Source organism: Hippopotamus amphibius, chromosome 5 (assembly GCF_030028045.1).
Source record: "Hippopotamus amphibius kiboko isolate mHipAmp2 chromosome 5, mHipAmp2.hap2, whole genome shotgun sequence".
NCBI classification, from domain to species: domain Eukaryota; kingdom Metazoa; phylum Chordata; class Mammalia; order Artiodactyla; family Hippopotamidae; genus Hippopotamus; species Hippopotamus amphibius.
The window spans coordinates 148,635,035-148,660,667 of record NC_080190.1 but is presented as its reverse complement, the minus strand read 5'-3'; the positions used below and the strand labels follow the sequence as shown (position 1 = coordinate 148,660,667).

General features: G+C 32.9%; 1 protein-coding gene across 2 annotated transcripts in view; it reads left to right on the top strand.

The window, feature by feature from the left end:
* CSMD3 (CUB and Sushi multiple domains 3) overlaps positions 1–25,633 on the top strand; it is a 1,219,369-nt gene that overhangs the window by 1,079,383 nt on the left and 114,353 nt on the right. For both annotated transcript variants that reach the window (XM_057736100.1, XM_057736099.1), the window contains 2 exons: positions 22,090–22,208; positions 23,288–23,357. In XM_057736100.1, the coding sequence (XP_057592083.1) occupies positions 22,090–22,208; positions 23,288–23,357 (189 nt within the window). The remainder of the gene's footprint in view (positions 1–22,089; positions 22,209–23,287; positions 23,358–25,633) is intronic.

Here is a 25,633-nt window from a genome sequence, read left to right as displayed (position 1 = left end):
GCCATGTGATCCAGCAATCCCACTCCTCATATATCCAGAGAAAACTAAAATTCAAAAAGATGCATGCACCCCAATGTTGCACAACACTGTAAATCAACTATACTTCAAATAAATAAATAAATATATACAATGTGTTGATTTGATACATGTATCTATTGCAAAGTGATTACCATAGTAGGGATAGTTAATACTTCCATTACTTCACATAATTATCTTTTTGGTGTGTGGGAGAAACATTTATGATGTAGTCTCCTGGTAACTTTCAATGATGCAGTATTTTTAACTATAGTCACCTTGCTGTACATTGGATCCCCAGGACTATTCATCTTATGACTAAAAGTTTGTATCCTTTGACTCACATCACCCCATTTCTCCTAATCCCATCCCCTGGCAACCACCATTCTACTCATTGTTTCTAAGAGTCTGTCTTTTTTAGATTCTGCATGTAAATGAGATCATATGTTATTTGCTTTCTCTGAGTTATTTCACTCAGCATAATAACATGAAGGTCCATCTATGTTATTGCAAATGGCAGGATTTCCTTCTTTTACGTAGCTGGATAATATTTCATTGTATATATGTACCACATCTTTATTTACTCATTTGTGGAAAGACACTTTGGTTGTTTCTATATCTTGGCTATTATAAATAATGTTCACAATGCACATGGAGTACAGATATCTCTTTGAGATTCTGATTTCTTTCCTTTGATTATATTCTCAGAAGTGGGATTGGTGGATCACATGATAGTTCTATCTTTAATTTTTTGAAGAACCTCCATATTATTATCCATAGTGGCTGTAGCAGTATTCATTTCCACCAACAGTGCATAATGGTTTCCTTTCTGTTACATCCACACCAACACTTGTTATCTCTTATTTTTTTTAATGAGAGTCTTCCCAACAGATGTGAGGTGACATTTCATTGTGCTTTGGTTTGCATTTCCCTGATGATTAGTTATGTTGAGCATCTTTCCATGTACCAGCTGGGCATCTATATGTCTTCTTTGGAAAAAATGTCTACTCAGACATACTCTGCCCATTTTGTAATCAGGTTGTTTTTGTTTTGTGTTTTTGTTTTTACTGTTGAGTTATATGAGTTCCTGATATATTTTGGATATTAATTCCTTATCAGATAGATAGTTTGCAAATATTCTCTCCTATTCTGTAGGTTGCCTTTTCATTTTGTTGATTGTTTCTCTTGCTGTACAGAAGTTTTTTACTTTGAGGCAGTCCCACTAATTTATTTTGCTTCTGTTGATTGTGCTTGTGGTGTCATATCCAAAAAATCAATGGCAAGACCAGTGTCAAGAAACGTTTTTTCCTTCATTTTCTTCTAGGACTTCTAAAGTATCAGATGTGATGTTTAAGTCTTTAATCCAATTCCAATTAATTTTTATGAGAGGTGTAAGATAGAGGTCCAATTTCATAATTCTATGAGGGTGAGTCAAAAATTATCTGCACTCCAGGTGTAGAATTTAGTTAACACTTAGAAAAGACAAATGCATCATTTTTAGACATAATCTCCTTGTTTTTCAATTCACTTTGTCCATCTGTCAACAAGTTTTCATATTCCTTCATTAAAAAATGTTTTAGGCTGAATTGTGAGCCACAAATGCACTGCTGTCTTCACTTCTTCATCAGAAGTGAATCTTCATCTTCATAGGGTTGCTTTCAGGGGACCAAACAGATGAAAGTCTGATGGAGCAAGATCAGGACTATAAGGAGGATGCTTTAACACCTCAAAATGAAGTTTTTGCTGAGTGTCGACAATGTGGGCAGAGCTGAAGCCTAAACTTCGAATTAAACGCAGAGGACTGCTATCCAAGGCTATTGTGATCTTGCATGACAATGCACGTCTTGACACTTCTCCCCACACTACACCCCCTGCATTGGAAAGTGAAGTCTTTTTTTTTTAATATTTATTTATTTATTTGGCTGTGTTGGGTCTTAGTTGCGGCATGCAGGATCTTCAGTTGTGGCATGAAGGATCTTTTAGTTGCAGCATGCAGACTCTTAGTTGCAGCATGCAGGATCTAGTTCTCTGACTAGGAATTAAACTCAGGCCCCCTGCATTGGGAGCACAGAGTCTTAAGCACTGAACTGCCAGGGAAGTCCCTCACTTAAATTTGTTGATAGGATCCCAGTATTATGTTAGTAGATGTGGTAAGAGTTGGCATCCTTACCTTGCTCCTGATCTTAGATGAAAAGCTTTCAGTTTTTTAATGTTGAATATGATGATAGCTGTGGGCTTTTCATATCTGGCCTGTATTATTTTGAGGCATATTCTTTTGTATGTAATTTGTTGAGAGTTTTTAATATGAAAGAATGTTGTAATTTGTCAAATTCTTTTTTTCTGCATCTGTTGAGATGATCATATGTTTTTATCCTTCATTCTGCTAATTGGTGTATCATATTTATTTACTGAATCATCCTTATATCCCATGAATAAATTCCACTTAGTCATGGTGTATGGTCCTTTTTATGTGTTGTTTCATTTGGTTTGCTAGTATTTTGCTGTGGATTTTTACATCTATATTTATCAGGCATATTGTCATGTAGTTTTCTAGTAGTGCCTTTGGCTATCATATCAGGGTAGTGCTGAACTCATAAAATGAATTTGGAACTTTCCACCTTATTCAGTATTTTGGAAGAGTTTGAGAAGAATCAATAGTAATTCTTTAAATGTTTGGTAGAATTCATCCATGAAATATCTGGGCTTGGGCTTTTCTTTGTTGAAAGGTTTTTGATTACTGCTTCAATATCCTTACACATTGTTGGTCTATTCAGACTTTCTGTTTCTTCACAAGTTGGTCTTGGTAGGTTATATGATTTTATAAGTTTATCCATTTTTTCCTAGGTTATCTAATTTGTTGGTGTCCAATTGTTCCTAGTAGTCTCTCATGATCATTTGAATTTCTGTGGTATCAGTTATAATGTATCCTCTTTCATTACAAGTATTTTAAAATTGTGAAAAAAGGAGCTGGATCCTGAAGAAATTTTAAAACTGTAATTGGAGTAAGTGGCTTTTCTTGTTGGCAGAGAAAATATATATTTGTCTCCCACCTTCCTAAAGAAGTTTCAAACGCAAAAAAGGCTTACATGCTCTATTTAAATACCTATACAAGACAGTGTGCTTTTTACTACATAAAATTATCACAAGTATAATTGGGTGATTATTTTGGAAGGGGCTTACTTACTGTTTCCCTAGAATATAAGCTCCAGGAAGATAGGATTGACTATTGGTACAGGATCATGTCCATTTAGGATATCTTTTTGTCTCTTACGCTGAGACTAGTCCTTGAATCTTATAATGCATACACAACACATTTGTTGGCTAAGTAAAGAATGAGTGACACAACACTTAGAAGCAAAAGATAGCAAATATGTAATATTGGCATATATCATTGATGTCAGTATACCTATACTGATGCTAGTGTTCATAAAGACATTTAGCACGTTGGTCTGGACACATTTTATAACTCTGTTGGCTTTTTCTTTCTGAAGGTATCCCATTCAGTAATATCTCCTCAATATCACTTTGTCCAAGCCACTCAGTCCATCATTGTAACATTGTTACCTACACAAGAGGATCTGATAGAAAAATAAATGCTCTCTGGGAAAGAACAGAGGCTACAATGATAGACATGTAGTAAATAGTGATTAATTGATTATTGACAATTATTTTTGTTTTATATTGAGGTTCACTTTCCAACTATTGGTAACCTCAGATATAGTAAATGTATCATTGTAATATAAATATGTGACAAATAAGTACAAGAAGTTTTATTCATTCATTTTTCATTCAACCAATAAGTATTTTTGAATGCCTACCATAGATCAAACACTATGTTCAATATGGGAAATGAAAAGATTAAATATGTTGCAGTATCTTTTTTTCAGGAGATCACAGTGTAGTAGAAGAGACAGAGAGAGAGAAGAAATAATAGAGTGTTATGAATACAGGACTAGATATATTCATGGTAGAGTGTGCACGAAAGTGCTAAGTAATCAGCTCCATTTAAGAAGTTCAGGAAATACTTCAAACAGGAGGTGACACTTTAGCTGAATCTTAACAAATAACCAGGAGTTTTACAGTTAGAAAAGGAAGAGTGGATATTATTAGCATGCAAACTTCATGTTTAGACAGAGTTATGATACATGGCATGTTACAAGGACTGCAACTAGTTCAGTAGGGCCGGTGCGTACATTTTGTGACAGCACCAGGAACTAAGGCTGTTTATAGAGGGCAGGGCTATTCCTGAAAGGTATGGAATGTCATAATCAGAAATTTGACTTCATTATAGGTGATGCAGTTCAAAAGCAGCATATATTTTGATAGTTATTCATAATACAAACTATTAAATTATCCTAATCACAAAGAAATTGAATAAACTTTTTTAAAGTGTATTTTATACAACTTTCGAATTTCTAAAATACAATATTTTGTTGAATGCCAAAAAGGTCCTTTATTTGTATAAGGGAAATAGTATAAGAACATTACAATTTAATGGAATTATTTATCTAATTCTCCAAAGTATTTTTCAAACTGTTCTTTTGGTTAGAACCTCTTATTTATGTCAATAAATGAAGGAAATTAAGCCATATCTCAACAAATAATAGGTGTTAATAATACATAGTAGCTTGCCTCTTAGAACAAAGGATTGAGAGTTTGCTCGTCTTAAGGGGAAACAATGATTAGTGGATTTAAATCTCTCAATTTTAGGTATTAGAAGCTAACATCTTTGACAGAATAGGCAAAATATACTAGAAATGTACAAATTAAGCATATTTAATTATGATATTTAATTTTAAAAGTGAAGTTGAGCTGCTAACCATGTCAAGAAATGTTTGGTTAAAACTGTACAGGGGTTCAAAGATGAATGAGATAAATATTTGTCCTAATCAAGTGTAAACTTTGTTACATGAAATGTGTTTTTCCCCTATTTTTGTGATTATTGTCCAATTATGTTACAACTAGATATTTCTATAAAATGAGCAATCAAAGAATGCTGCTATTTTCTACATTAGTTATCTGAATCATACTCAAGAACATGGGAAAGAACTTACTACTGGTAATGAATGAGCATAAGAACAAATGGTGTATCAGTATATCTTATGAGCAGTTGCTTTACACAATAAGACTACCAACTCTCCTGATGATCTAGAGGCTACTCACAGGGACTGGCATTTAATTTGTTAGCACTGAATTCACATAATTTAAAGTAAGTGTTCATAAAATGATACTTTAGTTTCAAACTGGTTCCCAGATACTTCTTAAGAAATATTAAATATCTGGATTCACCACCCAAGAGAAAAACAAAAAATTAAACACTGCATTTAGGTGATCTAAGGACAATACTAACTGTATTTTTCAAAAACCACAAAATGGAATCCTGTTAGAAGATGATAAGATGATCACCACATTTTTTAACTAAGTCATCAAAACATTTGCTGAAGACTCACTTTTTTTTAAAATTGAAGTACAGTTGATTTGCAGCATTGTGTTAGTTTCATGTGTACAACAAAGTTATTCAGTTTTACACATATATATATATTTTCAGATTCTTTAACATTTTAGATTGTTACAAGATATTGAGTATAGTTCCCTGTCCTATATAGTAAATCCTTATTGTTTATATATTTTATGTATAGGGGTGTGTATCTGTTAATCCCATACTCCTAATTTATCCCTCCCACAACCCATTTCCTCTTTGGTAGCCATAAGTTTGTTTTCTATGTCTGTGCGTCTGTTTCTGTTTTGTAAATAAATTTATCTGTATTATTCTTTAGATACCACATACAAGTGATATGATATGATATTTGTCTTTCTCTGTCTGACTACTTCACTCAGTATGATAATCTCTAGGTCCATCGATGTTGCTGCAAATGGCAGTATTTTATTCTTTTCTATGGCTGAGTAGTATTCCATTGTATGTCTGTAGAACACTTCTTTATCCCTTCACCTGTCAGTAGACATTTCAGTTGCTTTGATGTCTTGGCTATTGTAAACAGGGCTGCAATGAACATTGGGAGCATGTATTTTTTTAGAATTAGAGTTTTTGTCTTTTTCAGATGCATGCCCAGCAATGGGATTGCTGGATCATATGGTAGCTCTGTTTTTAGTTTTTTAAGGAATCTCCATACTGTTTTTGATAATGGCTGTACCAATTTACATTCCCACCAACAGTATAGGAGGGTTGCCTTTTCTCCACACCCTCTCCAGTATTTATTATTTGTAGCCTTTTTGATGATGGCCATTTTGACTGGTGTGAGGTGATACCTCACTGTAGTTTTGATTTGCATTTCTCTAATAATTAGAAATGTTGAGCATCTTTTCATGTACCTGTTGGCCATCTGTATGTATTTTTTGGGATGTCTACTTAAGTCTTCTGTCAATTTTTGATTGGGTTGTTTGGTTTTTTGATATTGAGTTATTTGGTTTTTTGATATTGAGTTATATGAGCTTTTTGTACATTTTGGAAATTAAGCCCTTGTCACTAGCATTGTTTCCAAATATTTTCTCCCTTTCCATAGGTTGTCTTTTTATTTTGTTTATAGTTTCCTTGGCCATACAAAAGCCAATAATTTTGATTAAGTTCCATTTGTTTATTTTTGCTTTTATATATTTTGCCTTGGAAATCTGGTCAAAGAAATACTGCTACAATTTATGTCAGAAGATGTTTTGCCTATATTCTCTGCTAAGAGTTTTATGGTATCACATCTTCTATTTAGGTCTTTAAACAACTTTTTTTAATTAATTAATTTATTTATTGGCTGCATTGGGTCTTTGATGCTGCACGCATGGGCTTTATCTGCGGTGAGCAGGGGCTACTCTTCATTGCAATGCGTGGGCTTCTCATTGTGGTGGCTTCTCTTGTCCTGGAGCACAGGCTCTAGGCATGCAGGTTTCAGTAGTTGTGGCTTATAGGCTCAGTAGTTGTAGCTCACGGGATCTAGAGCACAGGCTCTGGAAATGTGGCACACAGGCTTAGTTTCTCTGCAGCATGTGGGTTCTTCCCGGAGTAGATACTGAACCTGTGTCACCTGCATTGACAGGTGGATTCTTAACCACTATGCTACCAGGGAAGTCCCTAGGTCTTTAAACAAGTTTGAGTTTATTTTTGTATATGGTATGAGGGTGTGCCCTAATAAGTTCATTTATTTACATGAGGTTGTCCAGCTTTCCCAACATCACTTACTGAAGAGACTGTCTTTTCTCCATTGTACTTATCTCTTTTGTTGAAGATTAATTGATCATAGGTGTGTGTTTATTTCTTGTCTCTCTATTCTATTCCATTGATCTATGTGTCTATTTTTGTGCAAATATGATGCTGTTTTGATTACTGTAGCTTTGTAGTATTGTCTGGGAAGGTTTGTTCTTTTTCCTCAGGATTACTTTGGCAATTCAGGGTCTTTTGTGGGTCCATATAAATTTTAAGATTATTTGTTCTGGTTCTGTGAAAAATGTCATGGGTAACTTGATAGGGATCCCATTAAATCTGTAGATTGCTTTGGGTAGTATGACCCTTTTAACAAAACTAATTATTCCAATCCAAGTGAATAATCTCTTTTAATTAGTACAAAATTCTAAAATAATTCCTGGATTAAGGTAAATATAATAAAAATACCAGTACTACAAAGAGCCTATAAAGATATTAAAACATTAATTTTTATCAAATTAGAACTTAGCAGAAGAAATTAAAATATTCTCCAGGTAGAAAAAGAATTTTCTTTTTGGAGAAATTAGATAAATTCCTCACTAAATAGTTACATGTGGTAATACTATCAGAAAAATATATTCCGGTTTTGTACATATGGTAATAATGTCAGAAAAATATACTCCAGTTTTTTGTGTTATTTTTAAACAAAGTCAGTGAACCTAAATTAAAATAGGAACTATAAATAGAAAAATGAAGAAATATAGAGAATTATAGGAGAAAAATAAAGTTAAAAAGTATGGGAAAAAAGAGCCCAAGTAGGACAGAAAGACAGATAAAGAGAGGAGAGGAAAAGGAGATATATTTAGTGAACAGTAGAGAAATTAGTGCCAAATTATGCCTACTTTACTTTAGTTAATTAAAAAGATTTTTGGAACATTCTAAATGCTTTCAAATCTACTGTCTAATCAATAAGGCCATTAACAAAGTATTTGCAAAATATTGAGTAAGTGCAAGAGAATAGGGAAAGGTTGAACATGGAAATTTAAGTAGAACTTTACAGAATTAAAATGACTAATAATTTCTGCTCTAGTCTTTAAAGACAAATTTATAAAATTAGCTACAGCAGCATTTTTTGCTGCTTTGTCAGTAACATGTTGAAAAGTAATTTTGATGGATTTGGTGGATCAAATTCTGGGTAGAGCAGCTGTGGTTTTGATACAGTGTCCGGCAGGGCAATCTCAAAGTCTGTCTGATCACTCTTTGCAACTTGAGTGTATTATTTCCAGAACTGAGAAAATATACCCAAACACAATAATATTTTTTGAAAATAATCTGACTTATTTGAGGAAAGGGCACCTAAATTTCTGTTTCAAAATGGTAATATTCCCTTAGTGGAGGAATATCTTTTTTGTGGTAATGCAAGAGTCTGTCTACTTGTGGAGGAAGATTGTATTAACTAGACATGAAAATTGTAAAGAACTTCCTTATGTATTCAGAAGCCCCCCAAAATCACTGGTTGAACTGTAAGAACACAATAACCTCTATAAGAGAAAACTATTTTTTAAATGAGTACGAACAAGGACTTTAAGAAAAAAATTTTAAATTTGATTCAATATTTAGAAAAAGCAAAATGCTTGAGCAGTTGGGTACTGGGAAAAATAATTGTCTGTGTGTGTGTGTTATAAACAAGGTAGTTATATTAACTTTTCTCCATTGAGAAGACACCTATTTCACTACACATCTTTGGTATTTCATTTCTGACAATCCCTGAAATAAAAGTTCTGCCCACAGGGTAACATAAGGAAGTAATCACATAGGGGAAATAACTGTCTCATAATCACACTATGAATACCAGCAACAGATGCAAAAGACATTAAGTTTGCTATAAAAAGGATAGATTTTATGTTTTTTTTAATTTTAACCAAGAAAGTAGACTCTTTCTAAATTCCTAAAGGAATATTTTAAGCAGTAAAGGTTTCAGGAAACATGGCAGGTGTTCTTCTGTCTTGGGAAAAGGAAATTTGGCTGAGATTCCTTCTAGCAAGTGAGTATTTTCTCTGTCTGATTTTCCTACTCACTCATGAGGTTTTCAGAAAAGAAAACAATCTAGATTATTTGACAGCACAGTTACTCCACAGATAGACCTTGCTTTGTATTTACTTAAAAGGGAAATACTGACAAATGGCTGATTTTTATCATATAGTGCAATTTTTCTCCTTTAACTTGAGATCATGCCATTTTAGCTTTGGAATGCCTGATTATGATTATAGAAATCTGATGTTTCTTCTGCCCAATTTATCCTTCTCATGCCTTGGTCTCATTAATATTTCTAGAGGCCCATTTTGATAATTTTATATCATTGTTTTCCTGTTATCTACTGGAGAAAGGCAACAATTCATTTCCTCCCATAATTTTCCATCTCCTTATTGCTTCCCAAATATAAGAAAACCCACTTGTTTATTTATCAAATTTTTGTTGAATGCAAACTAAATGGGTAAATGTTAGATATACTTTCTAGGTGTAAGTGCTGCATATTTTCCTAAGATCCAGCCCTCAAAAAAAAAAAAAAAATGCTTCAGACTAACTGGGAGTAACAACATGCAAACAACAATAATTGCAAAATTACAGTGTAAGCACTGTAAGTATAGTTTATGTAAGTTGGTACTTCACAGATAATTGTGCACTATAGTTATCTTGGAGTCTTGTTAAAAATACAGATGATGAGACTCCACCCAAATAGATCAAGTCAGTCTTTATGAGATTCAGCCAAGCATTTGCACTTTCATCAGCTTCCTAAGATTACTCTCACAATGGCCAAAGTATGAGGATATCTTGTGTAACATAGGTGATGATACAGAGAAGGTAGTGATCAAAACTGTTAGGGGTTACTGGTGGTGGAGTCAGGGAGGACTTCACCAAAGGACAAATCTAAGTACTTTTGACAGATAATAATTAAAGTATAGATATGGAAATAGCTTGGTACTTTGAAGGGACCTCCTAAAATGTAGGTGGACATAAGATAATGTATTCTGGAATCAGACTTAGATTTCTGTCTTGAAACTGCCATTTGATAGCCATGTGATATTAGGTGATTTCTAAGGTTCCCTAAGAACCCAGTTTCCTCACCTGTAATATGTCATAATAATAGCATATAATTTGAAAGATTGTGTCAGAGTTAAATGAGATGTAAAGTGTTTATCATAGGGCAAGATACACAGTAAACCCTCAATAAATATCATCCTTTCCTGATAATGAGATGAACCCACATGACTGGAGTTGTCATGGTATGTTAAGTGCTGGAAGGTTAAATTAAGGAGATGACAGACAGATTTATTTTGCAGAAAGATGAGATTCACTGAAGAGTTTCAATTTGAGGAGTAACATGATCAGTTTTGAATTTTCAAAGGCCCTTTTATTTTGGAAAGTGATGAATGCATTGCAGGAAGAGAATATGCCCAAGGAAAGGAGTAGCAATGGGTCAGATGAGGAACTCTCAAGATGGTTATTGTGGTTATGTAAATGAAATGCTAAAAGATGTAGCAGATAACGAGGTAAAATTGAAAGATTTATGGCCAGTTAGATGTTGAAAATGGAGAGAGAGGGAGACATAGAGGATAGTTCTTAGGTTTCTGGTGTTTTGTTTTGGTTTTTACTTTAGATCATATCACTTTGTATATGGTCACAGTTTTGCATTATTCTTTTGGAGAGCTTGCCTTTTAATTTTTTAGACTTTTCTTTGATTTTTAGATCTTAGATATTGAATTAAATACATTTAGATCAACATAAGCACTTTTGTTTACCTGTAATATTAGACCTCACACCTTGTAGTGGGATCTAGGATCCAAAAGTACTTCCTAATTTAACTAATGATAATGCCAGTATAGGTATAATCTTTTAAGAATGAAACTTATATGGAAGGTGTATTTGGTGCTACTTGCAATGTAGGAAAAAAATGGCAAATGGATACCACATTTATATATATGCATATATAATCATCCAATAATCATCCAATAATCTTTATATTTTATGGTCAGCTCATTAGCCTTCTCAATTTATCCACAAATTCATTTTGCCATGTAACATATTTGCAGATGTTAACATCATGGGAGCCAAAATCCCACTTACCATGCTGGGACACTAAGTACAGGCCTAGTCAGTAGACTAAGGATGTTCGACAGGAATTTTTAAGAGAATTTATGTGAGATTCATGAATTGAATTTCAGTTTGGGTAAAGGTTTTTTTCTGGCAGTAAGAATTGTTATATGTTAGGATCAATTATTGGATTATGCAATCCTTTCTGTGAGCTTTTGAATTTAACATTAGACACTTGCCTTCCAAGATGGCTTTGAAAGTTGTTTTCCTAAAAATTGGAAGTGGGTTGAATGCCCTGTCAAACTTATTTATTTACCAGTGAGGCTTTTAGAGGTTAACCAATCTATGATAATCAACAACAGCACCAAAAAGCTATTTTTTTTTCTTTTAAACAGACTATAAATTCAGCGTTCTCTTAATACTCACATATTCCAGATAGGTAGTTCAGAAGAAATATTCTGTAGTGGATAAAAATTACTTAGAATCTCATTTTTGTATCTATTTTAATCTCTAACTTCTATAGATAGAACATTTGAAATTGAGTAATAAAATTCTAGAAAATAGAGATCAATAGTTCTACGTTTTAGTCTCCAAATGCTTTATTATTTATTTATTTATTTATTTATTTATTTATTTATTCAGATGTTTATTGGAGTATAATTGCTTTACACTGTTGTGAGAGTTTCTGCTGTACAACAAAATGAATCAGCTGTATTTGTACATATATCCCCATATCCCATCCATCTTGAGCTCTTCCTACCCTCCCTTAACCCACCCCTCTAGGTTATCACCAGTCATCGAGTTGACCTCCCTTTTTTATGCAGCAGCTTCCCACTAGCCACCTATTTTACATTTGGTAGTGTATATATATATAAGCTACTCTCTCACTTTGTCCCAGCTTCTGCTCCTCCACCACCCCGTGTCCACAAGTCTGTTCTCTACAACCGCATCTTTATTCTTCCCCTGCCACTGGGTTCATCAGTACCTTTTTTTAGATTTCATATGTATGCATTAGCATACAGTATTTGTTTTTCTCTTTCTGACTTACTTCCCTCTGTATGTCAGACTCTAGGTCCATCCACCTTACTACAAATAACTCAATTTCATTTTTATGGCTGAGTAATATTCCATTGTATATACATGCCACTGCACAGCACTGTTGGTGGGAATGTAACTTGATACAGCCACTATGGAAAACAGTATGGAGATTCCTTAAAAAAAACTAAAAATAGAACTACCATATGAGCCAGAAATCCCACTACTGGGCATATACCACGAGAAAACCATAATTCAAAAAGACAAATGTACCACAGTGTTCACTGCAGCACTATTTACAACAGCCAGGACATGGAAGCAACCTAAATGCCCATCAACAGATGAATGGATAAAGATGTGGCACATATATCCAAATAGTTTTAAAAAATCTTTTCCAATTTTATTGAGAAGTAATAGACATATATCACTGTTCAAGGTGTACAAAATAATTAGTAAAATAGGTTTTGTTAACATCCATCATCTCATATAGATACAATTAAAAGGAAAAAAGTTTCTCCTTGTAATGAGAATTCTTAAGATGTACTCTCTTCACAACTTTTCTATATATCATACAGCAGTGTTAACTACAGCCATCATGTTGTACATTACACCCCTAGTACACTGCACTCATTTATCTCATAGCTGGAAGTTTGTACCTTATGACCACCTTCATGAATATATTTTTTAATATTTATGGTCATATTGCTCAGATTATGCTCTCTTAGAGGTTGTAGTTGTTCCACAACTCTGGGCAGTTTTTCTAAATTACGGACACACGAAGTGAGGTAGTAAATATAAATTTGGAAATTTACTCCAATTACATTTTTCTGAAAGTTTGGTATATTCTATTAATTTTATGCTAGCAAATTACCCAATATATAATGAGGTAGCCAGTATTAATGAAAAGATTAAGAAAAACAAGTCAATTCTGCTTTCTGTTAGTAACAAAAGGGATTGAATGTTGAAGAGAAAGAAGGCAGGCAGAAGAAGACATGTTTGCCTAGCAACCTTGGGAGACACAACTACAACTAAGACAAATACACCTGAGTTCCAGAGTTTAGAGGATACAGTTTTCTCTGCTTAATCAAGATAAGCTGAAACACTTGTTAAGACGGTCTGATTTACCTTTTGCTATTTTCTGATATGAGCTATCATAAGTTGACATGAAGCTACATCATTCTTTATGTTGGGAATATGTAAGGTTTAGTAGTCATGGGAATAGATGCAGCTGCTCTGAGTTAATATATTTTTTCCAACATCTTTCTTGTGTAAGGTATCACTTTTTTTTTCTGTTTCCTGATCTACAAGATCACTGGGATGTATTTGTTGCTATGGAAAATGTCCTTAGTGCATGGAATGCCATTGATTATATCAGTTGTTAGTAGGCTTCCACAAAGAGAGCTTGTAGTTTCTAGCTGCTCTTCCTCTTGGATTCTGATCCAGCCTCATCATTAACAGTTTTGAAATGACTATTTGATTGTAATATGCATATGTAATTTCCCTCATATTTCCTTATATTTGTTGAGGCACACATTTAAATCTCAGTAATGGACAATCCTAAAGGGACAGTGAACATCTATAAATCACTGAGCAGCTTTTGAACTTATAAAATGTACATATTTTAAAAGGGAAAACTGCACGAGTAAAGATGTTTGCAAATTTAGGGGTGCTCAAAGATCTTAAAATGTAGGCTCTGAGGAAGACAAAGGTAATGTCACCATAATGAATAGAGTTTTCTTTCCTCCCACATCAGAGAGCACTCATGATATCTGCCACTAATAATTTTGCTGTAATTTTTGTGAAAACTGAAGTGGTCTGAAAACATCTTTCCATCTTGTGCAATAATTGAGGGGCTAGTCTGAGTATCCAAATCATAAAAAATAGTCATAAAAAGTTAAATGCTCAGAAATGTATCAGTTTAAATGTAGCTTATAAATAGCAAAAGGTTTCAATTCAACACAATAGTTATTTTATTGCTTTCCTTCCTTGAGCAATATGCTTAAGACATAAGCATTAGGTCTTAATGAGTTTATTTTTATGATCACTAAAAATGGTTTCCTCCCTTGGGCTAAGTGGATAATTGATTATTTGTGAAAAATAGTGATTTTAAGATTAATTATATTTTTACCTAAACTGATTTTCTTTTTCTAATTTATGCATATCATCTCATAAAATATTGATTGTAGAAACACCTCCTGCCCAAATTGAATTATTTGTCATGTTTTACCTAAATTGCCACTAACTCAGAATATGTTGCATGCAAATAAGTATAATTGATCTTTATAAACAAATTTCATTCCGTAACCCTGTAAGGCCATTGTAGTTTTAGCATAGTTTGCTCTTTTTCTTTTCTTTTTCATATTTTTTTTTCTTTTGATCTTTATTGGAGTATAATAGCTTTACACTGTTGTGCCAGTTTCTGCTCTACAACAAAGTAAATAGCTATATGTATACATATATCCCCACATGCCTTCCCTCTTAAGTCTCCCTCCCACCCTCCCTATCCCACCCCTCTAGGGTCACACCAATCATCGAGTTGATCTCCCTGTGTTATGCAGTTGCTTCCCACAAGGTACTATTTTATATTTGATAGTGTATAAATGTCAACGCTACTCTTTCACTTTGTCCCAGCTTCTCCTTACCCCCCCACCCCGTGTCCTCAAGTCTGTTCTCTACATCTGCATCTTTATTCTTCCTCTGCTGCTGAGTTCATCAGTACCATTTTTTTAGATTCCATATATATGTGTTAGCATACGGTATTCATTTTTCTCTTTCTGACTTACTTCACTCTGTATGACAAACTCTAGGTCCATCCACCTCATTACAAATAACTCAATTTCATTCCTTTTTTATGGCTGAGTAATATTCCATTATACATATATGTCACACCTTCTTTATCCATTCATCTGTCGATGGACATTTAGGTTGTTCCCATGTCCTGGCTATTGTAAATAATGCTGCAATGAACATTGTGGTACACATATGTTTTTTAACTATGGTTTTTTTCAGGGTATATGCCCAGGAGAGGGATTTCTGGGTCATATGGTAGTTCTATTTTTAGTTTTTTAAGGAACCTCCATACTGTTCTCCATAGTGGCTGTACCAATTTACATTCCTACCAACAGTGCAGGAGGGTTCCTTTTTCTCCACGCCCTCTCCAGCATTTATTGTTCCTAGATTTTTTGATAATGGCCAGTCTGACTGATGTAAGGTGATACCTCATTGTGGTTTTGGTTTGCATTTCTCTGCTGATTAGTGATGTTGAGCATCTTTTCATGGATTTGTTGGCCATCTGTATGTCTTCTTTGGAGAAATGTCTGTTTAGCTCGTCTGCCCATTTTTGGATGCAGTTGTTTGTTTTTTTTGATATTGAGGTGCATGAGCTACTTATATATTTTAGATCTTTATAAACACATTTCATTCCTTAACCCTATAAAGCCATTCCAGTTTTAGCATAGTTTGCTCTTTTCTTTTAACCAAATTTATTTCATGGTCATCTCATTGACTTTTCATGTCTTTGTGGTGTTGGCCTAGAGATGATTCAGCCTAAGTTTCTGAATTTGAAAAACATTGTGTTTTTGTTTTCCTAAAGTTACTCTAGTTATATCTTGAGCTAATAACACTGCTCCTGGTCTCCTAGATTTTTTGTAGAAAAGCCAATATGTTTAGCTGTGTATAGAAGCTTTTCATTGTGAGTCAATCACAAAATTGAAGGTACTTTAAAGTTTAAGTTTTATATAAACCTTTACATATTTTCTTTGTATTCCTAGAGTATTTATGTGAGACCTATTGATCTTAAACCTTTTTGATCTTAAACATACAGAGACATACTTTCATGCCAACAGAAAATAAAATCTATCTAGAATGCAAATTGACAACCTCACTTCCACACTTAAAACTGTTCAGTAATGCTAATTAATATTTGTTAAGAGCTTCCCATGTTCCTGGAACTATCTAAGTATTATACATATATTGTTTTCTTTATGCATCACAATATTCCTATGAAGTTGGTTGGTATTTTTGCATTGATTTTATAGGTGAGGAAACTGAGACATAGAAATCATCTCAGACTTTACAAAAAAAAAAAAAAAAAAAAACAAACCAGGCCAGAAACTAGTGGAACCAGGATGCACACAGAGGACAGAGATTGTTCCTTTTTTTTTTTTTTTTGGCTGCAGTGGGTCTTCATTGCTGTGCACAGGCTTTCTCTTGTGGTGAGCGGGGGCTACTCTTGGTTGTGGTGCACGGGCTTCTCAGTGCGATGGCTTCTTTTGTTGCAGAGCATGGGCTCCAGGTGCTGAGGCTTTAGTAGCTGCAGCACGTGGGCTCAGTAGTTATGGCACGTGGACTGTAGGGTACACGGGCTTCAGTAGTTTTGGTGCACGAGCTTAGTTGCTCCATGGCATGAGGGATCTTCCTAGACCAGGGATCAAACCCATGTCCCCTGCATTGGCAGGAGGATTCTTAACCACTGCACCACCAGGGAAGTCCCAGAGGTTGTGTTTTTAATAAGTAAATTTTCCCTCCATTATAAATAGAAGGAAAATACAACTTTCTACATTGGTTAAGATTATGACTATTTACACAATCTGTGTCTTGCTTCCCTTCAGCTTCATTTCTTGCTGCTTTTCCCAAAACACTATAGTATGTTTTATGAAAAAACACTTCCCCTTTTTTATTTCCATAAAAGAAGGAAAAATAACTTAAAACATTATTCATTTAACATGCCAGAACAGCATACTCACCTTCCCCTTCATTACTATGAATTGGTAGAATATATTATTTTTTATTACTCACATGGGTTAGTTCCTATGAAATAATTATTTAAGCAGAAGACAACCTTCATATATTTTGATTGTTCCACTACACTGATATCATCTTTTAAACCAACCTCATCTCTTGTTCCACCAAGAATTTCTTCAGAGCATGGTTGCTTATATTGCTATTTGATCTTTGTGTTTCCACCATGTATGTAACACAATAAGAGTACACAAGAGGGGGGACTTCTCTGGTGGCACAGTGGTTAGGAATCCACCTGCCAGTGCAGGGGACACAGGTTTGATCCCTGGTCTGGGAAGATGCCACATGCCATGGAGCAACTAAGCCTGTGAGCTGCAACTGTGGAGCCCACATGCCACAACTACTGAAGCCCATGAACCTAGAGCCCGTGTTCTGCAACAAAATAAGCCACCATAATGAGAAGGCCACACACCACAATGAAGATTAGCCCCTGCTCACTGCAACTAGAGAAAGCCCGTGTGCGGCAATGAAAACCCAATTCAGTCATAAATAAATAAATAAATAAATAAATAAATGTATAAATAAATAAATGAATGAATAAATAAAAATTTATAAAGAAAGGACTACACAATAAGTACTCAGTAATTGCTTGTGTAATGAATGAATGATACCTACATGCCAGATTCTATTTATTTTATCATTTCACTTGTCTTTATTCTGTAGGCTAAAATTTGATAAGCAATAGCTATTACTGAATATTCAATTAGTTTTTCACAGTAATGTTAAGTTAAATGTTAAATAAGGTAAGCATAAGTAAGTAATTAAGTAAAAGTTAAGCTTCAAGGTAAATGTGAGCAAAGTCTCTACCACATGTTCCTAAACTTACAAACTTACACAGCTACTCGTCAGTGACTATTGAAAGTCAGAATTGTTCCTTCTAAAAAAACTTGTTGACAGACATTCAAGTTACATGTTACATAATAGTATTTGACAAATTTTGTTTAGTAGATTGATTAATCCAAGGTACATTAAGATGAAAAAGTCTGCATGCTTATTGTTGCTGTTTCTATAAGTCCTGAAACTAGTAGCCCAGCTCATATTGAATTCACCCTTTGATTATCACCAACTTCTACATTATTATCAAACTGTTATCTTATAAATATGAAATGCCAAATGATAATTCTAGCATATTAAAAAACCCTTAAATGTGGTATAAATGTAGAAATAATGTTTATTTTGTATTCATTATTTAGAGAAAAAATTTTAAATTAAAGACATGCAATATGTTTAACAAAATCTTCACTTTCACTTACCACAACCCCTTGTTTGAAGATATGTGGTTCAGTTGCTGTTCGTTTCTCACATGAATGCAAATCCAGGATTTTTGGTCTTCATTTTCAATAATTTTATACATGCGTTGTCATGTCAAATCCATGGAGGGGTTTTTCTTTTTTACAAAACAATGCTACTGGGAGTCTTAGCAGTAATTAAGCTTTCTTCTCATTCCTGTCACCCTCTCTCATTGCATTAAGGACTCATTAAAATCGTTATGGAATACTATATACATAGCATTTACATATATATTCTAATGATCACATATAAATGATATGATTAACACCATTTTCTCCTTCATATTGCCTTATGAATAGAACTGGAAAGAGTAATTTTTGTTTACAAATAAATGTTGGAAATTGAAGAACTGAGGTTTTAATCTTTTCAGCCAGGGTAACTAACCACAGTAATTTGACAGCAGACATAATTAACTCTGTGCAGTTTTTGATATGGATTTGTACCTGTATTCATTTCTGTTTGTTTTTGGCTACAACACCTAATTAATTGATCCAATTCCCATTTAAAACATTCACTCAGAGAGCATCTTTGATTGCCAAGGACATAATTTTACAAAATTTACACTCATAAAGATGAAAATGAGTCAATATGTTGATTGGCTTGGTTGAGCAGGAGAAAATTCTTTGCAACACTTTTACAAATACCTTTTCTTTGTTAATGCCTGCAAATAACCTATTGCTATAGTTACTGATAAAGAAATGAAAAATAATTATTAAAGAAGACTTTTTAAACTACTCTTTAATAACTCAGTTTTGTAAATTAAAAAATGACTTTAAAATATGAACTGCAGCATTTTCAGATTTTTTTTTTATTTTCTTTAGTGCACATAAAATAATGGAATGCAAAAAAATGAGAGAGGTCATCAACATATGACTTCTTCTTATCTATTACTTCATTACCTTATTTTCTTCCCTGAGACAATCATATTAAACAGATTAGCTGCTCCAACTCATTCTCTTCTAGAAAACATAAAAGGCAGTATGTTCTTATACCCTCAAATTCTCTGCTAATACTAATTCATCTAATAGGTAAATGATTTTATTATTTATATTCCATCGTAAAAATTTTGGAAATGCAGGAATATACAAGAAAGCGCATAAAAATCACCAATAATCTCATATCAAGAATCATAACCATAACCACTGCTAATACGTTGCTTATTTGCTTTTGGTCATTTTCTCTGTGATTATTTGCATGTAAGAATTTTTAACCTACAAAATTGTTATTGCATAGATTATAGAGTTTTATATAATATTTTAAAGTTAAAACTCTTTTGTAAATATTTTACCGTGTCTACATATTATGGAAAAAATCTCACTTAAAACCAAGTCTTTCAATATTCTATGGCATCACTGTGCCATTGTTTTATTTATCCTTCCAGAGGAGGAAATCACCACTTATGGATATTAATATTTTTCTGCATATATGACCCTGAATGGAGTACTTGATAGAAAGAAAAGAGAAATGAACACATACTAAATTTGGCTTTCTCAGCAAGAATGACCACATAAATGACCTTAAGGGTAAAGGGTAGTAAGTGCACTGTTCAGGACACCCAAGAAACTAAGATTATATGAAAGGAAATTGAAATCATATTGACAAGTTGTGTATGTTTACATCATAACTTTTTTTGATTAGTAATTCTTAAAAAGGGCTCTATGAAATCAGATGAATTTAATATACAAGACCAATTAGTGGGTGTTGAATGAGATAAAAGTAAATGTAAGACAGTTTCTGTTTTTTCTTGAATCTCAAATTCTAGTAGAGGAAGTAAGACATTAATCCTTAAAATTTTAAAATTAGGTCACAATTTAATGGTCACTTATCCTAGTTCTGTAAATTCAAGATTACAAAAAAATCAAGAAATATGGAACTTTACATATGTTTAGAGACCTTGCTAATTGCAGCCCCAGGCATTGGAATTCCAGTCCACATGACTTGGTCTCCTTTAGGACTGTCTCAAATGCATTCCCAAATGAACAATTTACTCCTCCTCTTTACTGCCTTATTTTCTGACCTAACTGTAACTTTATCAAGTCACTGCTTTTATTTCATTTTATATCCTTTAATTTGGCATCATTTTTAGCTACTCTGACCATTATGTTAGAATAAAGAATCTTCCATTTGCAGAGATAAACATTTGTGTTATTAAGCTATAAAATTAGGGATGTACTTTCTTTTTTATACTGTTCATTCATCTATAACAAATAAATGTTTATTGAGTGCTTCCTTAACACTCTGTGCTTCAAGCTGCCCTTATGGAACTTATATTCTCAGAGGGGGATAAATATTGAACAACTAATCACATAATTATTCATTATTAGTTCATATGAAATAGAGCAAATGTGGTGGAGATGGTGGTGTTATGTATGAGAGCATCTGTCAGAGGGAAATAACATGGTCAAGGAGTGAAGGAATATATATGATATGGTCATACTTTAGGATTTAGTTTTTAATGTTTTTTAATAAATGAATATATAATGAATATTTATAATGGATATATATGTATATATATACACACACACACATATATAATGATTTTGGAGTGGTGCCTCCTTCCTCCCATCCGTTCAAATATATATTAGATTAGTTCAAAATGTGAACTACAGCAAAATAGATAATAAACATTGGCTTTTATTAAAGATAAAAAGGTTTTAATAATAATACATTCACAAGTTTGAAAAACTGTTTTGGCAAAATCATCAATTTTTAAGCCTTTAAATGAATCGTTTTAGAAATAATGCCATTTGCAGGAACATGGATGCACCTAGAGATTATCATACTAAGTGAAGCAAGGAAGAGAAAGACAAATACCATATGATACCACTTATATGTGGAATCTAAAATATGACACAAATGAACTTATATATGAAACAGAAACAAACTCACAGACATAGAGAACAGATTTGTGGTTGCCAAGAGGGAGGATGGGTGAAAGAGGGAAAAAGTGGCAGTTTGGGGTTTGCAGGTGCAAACTATTATATAGAATGGATAAACAACAAGGTCCTAGTGTATAGCACAGAGAACTATATTCAAATATCCTGTGATAACATACTGGAAAAGAATATAAAAAGGAATGTATGACTGAATCACTTTGCTGTACAGCAGAAATAACACATTGTAAATCAGCTATACTTCAGTGAAAAAATGCTAAACTAAGTGAATCATTTAAGGAAAACCTTTTACTTTTAGTATGATTTTTTTTTATGTTGAAAAATAAGTTGTTAATGTAAAAATAATGGAAATGTTTTCAATTATATCATAGTCTCCCTTTAAGAAGAAGGTACCAGGTGATGTGGACAAAATAGCAAATTATTTTTTAGGCGTTTTACTAAGAATGTTTTACAAATATAATTTCATTTTATTATCACAGTAAATTATTCTTATTTTTATTTAGGGATTTTCTTTTTAGGAGTTTTTATTTTTGTTTCACAGAAGACATTTAGGCTGAGAGTTAAAAAAGAATTGAAGCATAATCACACAGCTAATTAATGGTTGGTGCCATGAAAATTGAAATAGCTCTATTGTGGAGTTCCAGAGCACATTGTTCTAACATCTACCGTTAAATCTTTTTCACAGAACATTCTTAATGTCTCAATATAAATTCTAATTTTAATGACACCAATATTCAGTTTTGGTAACTTAATATGCATGATTTAAGCATTCATCATTTGAAAGTTACTTATATTATTACCACTAAATACTCTTAGCTATTGGCTTGGATTCCTGTCCTGAACCACAAACTCCTAGCAGTGGGATTAAAATTGGAGACAGATACATGGTTGGTGATGTAGTATCCTTTCAGTGTGATCAAGGCTATTCTCTTCAGGTAAGTCTATTTTAAAATTTTAGCTTTGATTTTCATTACCCTTTCAGAAGATTTTAACAGACAAATGGTTGATAATATACAAGTTATAAAACAATATTGATCTCAGGCTGCATAATTTAACATTAAATCAAAAGGTATTCAATTTGTCAGTGAGATATTCATGAAATAAATTGCTGGAATGAACTAAATTTTTTTTTTTGCAAGTAACCAAAAATGGTTTTTGAGTCAAAATAAATCTTCACTTTTCTCTCTGTTCACATAGAATGTGACAACTGAACTGGATTTTCAGAATTTGAAAATAAAAATTAAAGTGATACTTAAAGCATTAAATGAAACTGCCATGATAATAAATTCCCCAAATTTGTAAAAATCAACTACAGATAAATGTTGTGATTTGCAATGTGTATTCCGACTTTATGTATTTATATTAATACTCTTTTGTAGGTTTTTTAGAAGGTCTCAATTTATGGCATAGACCTATTAAGCATAGACCTATTAAGAAATTAAGAAAAAAAAATTGAGACAGAAACTATCTCACATGTTAAGTAAATAAATTCCTTAGAGGAAGGAAAATAAAATGAATAATTTATAGTCTTATACATGTATCCCAAATTATTAGTCTCAGAAGTGCGGTCAGATTTTTCTGGACTTTATATTTCAATTTAGAATTTAATATACCTTAGTTGACTCCTCACATTTTTATGAAATAATTTTATAATCATTTTTTAATATATCCCATCTTGAATATTACAGCAATTTATTATAAACCACTATGTATATGATCATTTCCCTTGTATAATTATTGCAGTACCTTAGTAGAACATGTTTTGGTAGAACAGTGTTAAAATCACAATTTTAATGTGATAGAGTCTTAATTTTTCTACCAAAAGCTTGTCATTTTTTACATTTTATCACAAGTGTATAAATCTTTCTTAAGTCACACTAAGATGTCCAGTAATGTTAAAAATTATTAAAATGTAATACATTGTTAAGTTTTTTTCATGATTATCATTCACTATCCTATGTTATATTTAGATTTTTAAAAATGTGTACTCAAGTGCATTCTCTTGTTTATATAGGGTCATTCTCATATTACATGCATGCCTGGACCCGTAAGAAGATGGAATTACCCAATCCCAATTTGTTTGGGTAAGTTAAAGAACTATAAATCATTTATTAGCTGTATCAAATTTTAAAGATATACCTTGTACATGTTGTTCTTCAAACATATATTTTGCCTTTGTCAGCTTTTATGGAAATTATATTCTGAGATAAATGCTTCACATTTTTTTCTTTTTTAATTTTAAATTTTTTACACTTTTTTTGCCCCAAACTTCAATATCAATGGATGACTTAAAACTACAAATGAAGAAAAGGTATTAGGTTTTTTGATTCCCAGAGAGTTTTCTCAATATGATGTGGTAGAAGTACTCATAAATCAGGACAATAGGTAAATATCCTATTGCTTACTATTGAGCCAAAATAGATAAGGAAGCTGGAGTCTGCCAAAGGGAGCACAACACCCCATGAGATGTCTCCATTGATGACAGGCAATTGAGATATGGAATGTATCAAAAGAATACTTGGGGCTTTGAAAGTATGGGCCCAATCATTTCTATCCACCTTAATTTTTTTTATCTTTTTCATTTCTGGTGCCTGTATGTAACCATTAATATATTGAGCTCTATAGAGTATGAAAAAAAAAGGTGTGACGTATGATCTCCATCATGAAAACATTTGTTTACCATTTAGAGTGGTAGAAATAAAAGAAATGAAGTAAGAGAGTAATTTAGTTTTAAATAATACCGTTGACTAAGTGATGGGATTTAAGAAATGAGAATGGTGTTGACTGAAGTCGTTGGGAAATATAGTCAGTCCATAAGATTTACAAAGAATTTTGGATGATAGGTGTCACTAAGATAGAATGAAGAAGACTACCCTTTCTGAGTAGGAAAAAAGGCAAAAAACAGGAGAATTGGTGTGACTTGTATGCCCTACTAATGTACAGTGAACAAACCTGTTTGATGTTAGTTTGCTTGAGCTGCCATAACAGAATAGTACAGACTGGATGGCTTCAACAACAGGAGTTTATTTTGTCACATTTCTGGAAGCTAGAAATTCAAGATCAAGGCACTGGCAGGGTTGATTTCTTCTGAGAGCTTCTTTCCTTTGTTTGTAGAAGACAGTCTTCTCCCCACATCTTCACATAGTCTTTTCTCCATGAGGGAGCTCCCCTTTCTCTTTCTCTTCTTATAAGGACACCAGTACTATTAGATTACAGCACCACCCTTATGACTTCATTTAACCTTAATTACCTCCTTAAAGGAGGTATCTCTTATCTGTAAATACAGTTACATTTGGGAGTTAGGGTTTTAACATATGAATGTTGTGGGGGACACAGTTCTGTCTGTAATGCCTATGTACCATGTGTGCAATTTTTGTTGAAGAGTACTGGAAAATAATGTTGAAGAGTACTGGAAAATAATGTTTAAGAGTAAGAATGTGTTTAATTGGCAAAAGATATTAAAAGCATTCAGACTTTAGATTGGATGACTTTTTTTTAAGGATTTTTTTAGGTATTATGTATAACTTATTCATATAATGCCAGTTATAAGATTGTATATATACATATAATGCCTATCATCAAAATTTATATGTACAGCTAATGCCATTTATGTGTGAGTGTTGTGTATGTGGGGTATGTATGTGTGCATGTCCAATTAAGTATAAAAATTGAGAATAAAAAAGAGTACAAGGAACAAAATAATTACTATATATATTCTGCTGATATGAGAGCAGAGAACTTTGGTCTTTTGTTCATTACTATATTCCCCAGTGCCAAGAACAGCTATTATCTTAAGTAGGCATCCATTAAATATTGTTTAATCAACTAATTAATATAAAGTTTGGGGATGCTACAGTATGTATATTTTTTATAATGTGTTCCTTCTTGACATTCACTTAGAAGAATTTCCCATACAATAACATTTTCAAAAATTTAATTTTTAAAATGGCTTTATGACACATAGCGTAGTCTAATTTGTATAGTTATTCTCTTTTGTTAGTGTTTTGTCTTTCTGATACACATTTATACACATTTGGTACACATTTACACATTGATACACATTTGGTGTATCAATGTGTACACATTTGGTACACATTTACACATTTATACACAGTTTTATTTATGTGTTTTTTACATGCCTTCCTGCATACCTCTCATTATTTACTTAGGATTTTACATGAGTAGATTAATTGTGTCATTGCATATAACTATTTAAAAGCTTTGATACATATTGCCAAATTGCTTTCAGAAGGTTGTATCAATTTAAATACCACTTAATTATGATATGACAATTTCCATCTTGCTATATTACTGGCACCAATTATTACTCTTAACAAATTGCTCAGTTTTTAGGTAAAAT